The sequence below is a fragment of the Petaurus breviceps genome, unplaced genomic scaffold, assembly GCF_028583685.1.
Source record: "Petaurus breviceps papuanus isolate PSGF00001 unplaced genomic scaffold, PetGlider_PUasm1.0 220, whole genome shotgun sequence".
Taxonomy (NCBI): Eukaryota; Metazoa; Chordata; class Mammalia; order Diprotodontia; family Petauridae; genus Petaurus; species Petaurus breviceps.
Window position 1 is genome coordinate 4,131,155 of NW_027185876.1, and position 6,000 is coordinate 4,137,154.

A 6,000-nucleotide genomic window follows, 5' to 3' on the forward strand; every position below is an offset into this window, starting at 1 on the left:
CCTAAAAAACAAAAGCATAGGGGAAGGTAACCGCAACAATTGAGTATTAAATTGATTTCATTTTCATGGGAGCGTGGAATTTAGAACAAATAGAGACCTTTCAAATGAGTCGGTTTATTGTACAAATAAATTGAAGCTTATAAGAATTGACTTTTCCAAGGTCACGGTTGATAAGTAGTTCAGCCAGGATTTGAACCTGGGCCACCTGCAGAGCTGGTAGTGCTCTTTCCGCTGCTATCTGCTCCAGATTTGTGAAGTTTTTCCTTAAAATAACTAAAATTGAAATTCATCATTGTGTTATACCATAACTTTCTGTGAACATAAAATGTGTTCAGAAGTGATCAGCACAAAAATTTGTTATTCATTTTCCTGTTGAGTAGTTAGCAAAGAAATACATTCTGAAAAATAATTTTTTCTTCCATCAATTTTATTATGACTGGTTTTTTTTTTTTTGGATTATCTAATTCATTAGAGAGTTATTAGTGTGTGTAGTGCCTGAAAGAAAGATCACTATGGAATATTACATTTTAGTTTTTCATTAGAACTATGTAACATTAAGTTTAAAATTCAGATTACTCTTAAGAGATAGTGGCTGGACACATTTCATTCTTAGAGAATCGCTAGAGTAGAGGTAACCAAATTAAGATGTGATTGGGAAATATTTAACAATAAATAAAAATACAGCAGAACATATATAATGTTAATATGTGATATGCAGCCCTTCGGGATCTTTAGATACAATTTAGTGATCTTCTACTTGAATTTGGCACTAATAGACTGGAGCATTGAAAAGATAAGATTAAGGAAAAAGGCCTAAAGTTACATATAACTTAAATTAAAAATTACGCTTTAGGTAGTGAAAAAAATTTTCAGTGGATCGTTTGAATTTGTTTTCCCTAGCCCTGAAGTTTCTACAAAGTAGTATGATAGCCACTTGGATGTAGCTTCTCTAAGGCTTACAAAGCACTTTACTGCCTGTCTGCACAATTGGATTTTCATTTTTAAATATGCTTTAGTATTCACAGTCATTATTACCTTTCAGTAGTTGTTGCTGAATCCAACTGGGTCTTTGGCTTTTTACAGAAAATAATGGTGCCACTGGTTTTGCCAAGTTTATTGGACATTGATGACACATGCTTATTACTCTATTAAACTACTGATGAGAGGACCATGCTAAAGTTTACTCTGGTGTTACCTCAGGCCATGAATAATTCAGAATCGTAATTAACTCATTTTATTGGTGAAAGGCATTTATTATTACTAAGTACTTTTGTTACACATATAATTAAACAAAGCTTGCCACTTCCAGGTACTCCTAATAGTACCTGTTTCATACTGAAATTCTGCTGTCCAATAAATAGTATTGAATATGGAATTTCACATTTAATAATGTTAAAACAATAAACTCCACTGGTTTTGGAGGTTAGAAGACTTTTTGGTTTTGACAATAGGTGTATGATTTTGAGTAAGTCAGTTAATTTCTCTGATACTCAATTATCTCATTTACAAAATTGGGGTAATACATTACTTTTCTCACTTTTATCAGAAAAAATGCTTTGCAAAACTTTTAGAATGTGAATTATTACTAAAATAACAAAAGTTTTTATTGTACCTTGAGTACATGAATTAATAACTGATTTTAATGAAATAACTTCATTAGAATTATTCTGAGAGATCAGAGTAGCAAAATGGACCAGTTTCAGTTGGTTTTATTCCTTGATCTTGGTTTATTAGCAGACGTGCTAATAAGAAGTGGCCAAAAGGAAAGTAGTCAAACAGAAAGAGACCAGAATATCTATGGACTCTACTGATTCTTAGATAATTGAGAGTTCATTTTAGCACCCTCAGTTATTTTGTAAAAGTTTAGCTCAGTTTTGAAGTTTCTTAAGCTCTTGATTTTAATTTTTGTTTTTTGTTTATTAGTTAAATTACATGAAAAATCGAGCACGGAGATGCAATATCGACTTAAGAATTTTACCAATTGGCTTCACCAAAAGAAGAGAAAATACTACAGTGTTTGATAGGAAGTAAGTATCTAGTAACTATAGAAATGTCTTAAATTAGTGTATTTAATAAATTTCTTTTGACATCTAGTCTGTTCTTTATCACACTAACGAATAGATTGTGGAGATGAATTGCTCTTGCCCAGGAGGAAGTGCTAAGTGCTTTAGAAGTCATTTGTTCATAGATCAGAAGGGACATTATAGGTGATGAGCAGTCAAATCTCCTTATTTTATAGAGGAGGGATCTTGGAAGGACAGTAGAATCTATTGAGGATTTTAAGGTCAGGGAAGCTTGAACATATTTTTAGGCAGCAGAAGGATTAAGAAATTAGGGAGAGATTAAAGTTTAGCATAAGAGGTGATAGGAAAATTTGCTGAAGAAGACAGAGGCCAAGGGTTCAAAGATACATGTAGGGTCATTGTCCTTGGCAAGAAGGGCCATCTCTTCATCAGAGACTGAAGTAAAGGAAGAAGACTTCGTGAGATGAAGAGAACTCTGGATGGCCTTATTTTATTTTCTTTTTTAACTTGCCCTGTGAAGTCCTCACCTGAGGAGGTGGTGTGGGAGGTTTGAGAAAGTAGAAGGTATGGAATGTATTGAGTGGGGTAAGGGATCAGTGAGGAAAGGGGGTATAGAAGCATTACATTGTTGTAGTGAGGGCCTGGCTGAGATCAGACAACCTAAATGGGTAGTGGACCCAGTAGTTTCATAACTTCCTCCAGCTCTGTTCAGCTGCATATGACTAGGAACAGAGTAACTCGTGGGAATATTTCTATATTGGGCTTTAGCAAGGCACAAGAGGCAATAAGACAAAGATGCAAGAAATTGGTGTGCACAGAATAAAGAAAAATTGAATTGGTTCACCAAGATATTAAAGTTAGGAAGAGAGAAGAGTGTGTATCTAACAAGGATGCTGGCCTGCGAAAGTACTTAGGAGGTAGAAGGACCGGAGATCACAGTGAGAAGGAAGACTTGAGTAGGTTTAGGATAGAAAGAGAGCGGGAGCAATTAATAGAACTTCAGAGCTGTCGAACGTGGAAGCTGAACATAGGCTATGACAGTCAAGGGAAAGACCATCACTGTATTCTTATGTGTTAGGAAATGCTGAGGTGCTGGTGAGCAGGGTGTGGGAGTTGAGTACCTTTTGAACTGGAATTTTAATATACTTAAGGGAGCAATGTATAATACTGGTATTTCTTACTATGAGCATAGGTGTTGGGGACAAGATTCATTGTTCTTTGGATCTTGTCTTTCAAGCAATTCCAAATCCAGCCCATATCTCTCCTTGTCCAGAAGGCTAGCATGAGACTTTCAGAAGTTTTCCTGAAATCCATATATGTGTATACAATTCCCCAAACCTCCCTGTCAAATTACACTATCAGAAAGAAAAATGAAGTTGGTCTAGCATGGCCTGTTCTTGAAAAATCCATCTTGACTTTCTTTGCTTATAACTTCACCGTCCGAGTTCTCAAGATACTGTCTTTCTAATGTTGTGTTTTAGAATTTTCCTGGCCTACGAGGCACGGTTATCAATATGTAGGCCAAACACAATTCACTTTTAAAAAAAAAAAATAAGGACAATTACTTATTGCTTCAGGATATCTTATATTTTCCACGGTCTTTTTTTTTTCTTAATGACCAGTTCTTAGTACCTGGGTTCCAGATCATTGAGGTCTTGTGACTTGACCTCATTGAGCAAAGAGAGGTGATTTCTTGCTAGCTCTTCACTTACCCTTTATTTCAAGTCACAGACTGGCATAATTTGAGAATTCAGCCACCACCTAGTCCAACCCGCCAAGGAAAAGGGATTCCTTATTATATATTCAACAAGTAGTCGCCTAACCTTCTGCTTGAAGCTATCCAGGAAGTCCCTGTTAACTAATTGTTCTATCCCAGTCTTAACAATTACCATCCATGGAAGAGAAAACCAAAGCCAGATGAGATTGGGTAGTTGTGCTTTGTCGTTCATTTTCATCCTTGAGCTACAGCCTTCTCAATTCTTTGCCCCAACTCATCTAAAAAACTCTTTTTTCCTTAGCTCATTCTGGGCTTTTATCTCTTGATGGTTCCATTATAGGACCATGCTACTCTTTATGTCTAGTGTCTGTTTCCTGTTAGGTAACAGCCTCACTTTAGGAAGTCATTGCCCCTTTTCTCTTCATCAAAATAACCTGTTGGTATCTTCAGAATTCTTTCTCTAGTCCTTTACATTTCTCCCCAAGGCCACTTTTCCTTGAAGAATAACAGAGCAAAGGAGTCTACCTGTCCATTCTCTGAATCGCCTTTTTTCCCAGGAGAGAAAATGATTTCTGTCAGTATTTTAAAAACAGAAAATTGGGTTGTAGGGGCGGCTAAGTGGCTCAGTGTATAGAGCACTGGCCCTGGAGTCAGGAGGAACCGAGTTCAAATCTGGCCTCAGACACTCAACACAAAAATTAGCCGTGTGACCTTGGGCAAGTCACTTAACCCCAATTGCCCTTCAAAAAGCAAAAAAAAAAAGAAAAAATCCTAAGACAATCTTTAGGGGCGGCCAGGTGGCTCAGCGAGTAAGAGCACCAGCTCCAGTGTCGGGATGACCTGGATTAAATCCGGGCTCAGATACTCAGCACCACACCCAGAAATAATAACTGGCCGTGTAACCTTGAGCAAGTTACTTAACCCCAATTGCTTTAAAAAAAAAAAAAAAGAAAGAAAATTGGGTTGTTAAAGATGGGGAATGTTGCATGCAATTTCAGTTGTGGTCACTCTGTCATTAGTTTTATTTAACTATTTTACATTGTTATGAAAGATGTTTCCTTAAGTGGGAGTACCATCTGTAAATGTTTGTAATGTAAAGACAGAACACATCAATAAAAGTTTTTAAATGAAGTGATCACTCTGAATTTTCCTAGAGTACTTTGTAAGACCCTCTCTCACATTCTAACTTGTATCATATTTGTGTGTGCTTGTCTCTCATCTCTCCTTACATTATAAGCTTGACTACAGAATACGTCTTTTTCATCTCTGTATGGCCAGTCCCCTAGCATAGTGCCTTATATGTAATAGCTTACTTAAAAGATATTTGTTAAAGCTTCTCTTTTGCTCTGTTTCTTTTTGAATGAATGCCTCCACTTCTGTAACATTTGCTCTTTCTTCAACCCTCCATAATAATTTTCCCATCCCTCTTGTTCTCAGAGGTCTCTGATTGTCTCCTCTAACTGCCTTTTCATTGTCCTAAGAGTTGGAAGGGACTTCAGAGACCATCTCCCCTAATTCATACTTGAAAGTAATATCGCTTCCTTGCCAAACAAATGGTTCTCCGCACTGTTTAAAGGCCTCAAGTAAAGGGAGGTAGGGAGGGGGAGGATCTTGGGGCAGAGTCAAGATGGCAGAGTAGAAACAGGACTTCGGCACAGCTCCGGCCCCCATATCTTCCAATTCTTGTAAAAAATGACTCTAGACAAACTTTGGAGCTAAGAGCCCACAAAATGTCAGAGAGAAGCTAACCTCCTGCTGAAGACAACCCAGCAGGCAGGCAGGAAGGGGCCAGCGCAGTGCTCTGGGAGCCGAGCCGAGCTGAGCTGAGCAGAGCCCAGCTCTGCACAAGCCAGAGGTTTTTTGCCTTGGGGGGGGGGGGGGGCGCCTGACTAGCCACCTGCTGGAGGGACTTCAGATCACTAGCAGCTGTAGCAGTTTCCAGAATTATCAACCCATAGGTGCTAAGGACAAAGTGAGAGGTCAGTGTAGTATGGACTTTGGACCTGGGAATTCAGGAGTGCATTCCAGCCTTTGCCCCAGGGGCAAACACCCGCACCCACCCCCACTGGGAAGATAAGCAATTCAATATAGATTTGTACATGTGTAGTTACCCAAATCATTTCCATAGTAGTTATATTGTGATAGACTGACTATATTTCCCTCCATCCTATCCTGCCCCCTACTTACTCTGTTTTCTCCTTTGACCCTCTCCATTTTCAAAAATATTTGCTTCTAACTGCCCTCTGCCCCCCCCCCCCC

The 6,000-nt window shown here is 38.3% G+C and overlaps 1 protein-coding gene across 7 annotated transcripts in view; it reads left to right on the forward strand.

The window, feature by feature from the left end:
* The window catches only part of ZNHIT6 (zinc finger HIT-type containing 6), a 135,235-nt gene that overhangs the window by 5,516 nt on the left and 123,719 nt on the right, over positions 1 to 6,000 (forward strand). For all 7 annotated transcript variants that reach the window (XM_069094582.1, XM_069094581.1, XM_069094576.1 and 4 more), the window contains exon 6: positions 1,924 to 2,027. In XM_069094582.1, the coding sequence (XP_068950683.1) occupies positions 1,924 to 2,027 (104 nt within the window). The remainder of the gene's footprint in view (positions 1 to 1,923; positions 2,028 to 6,000) is intronic.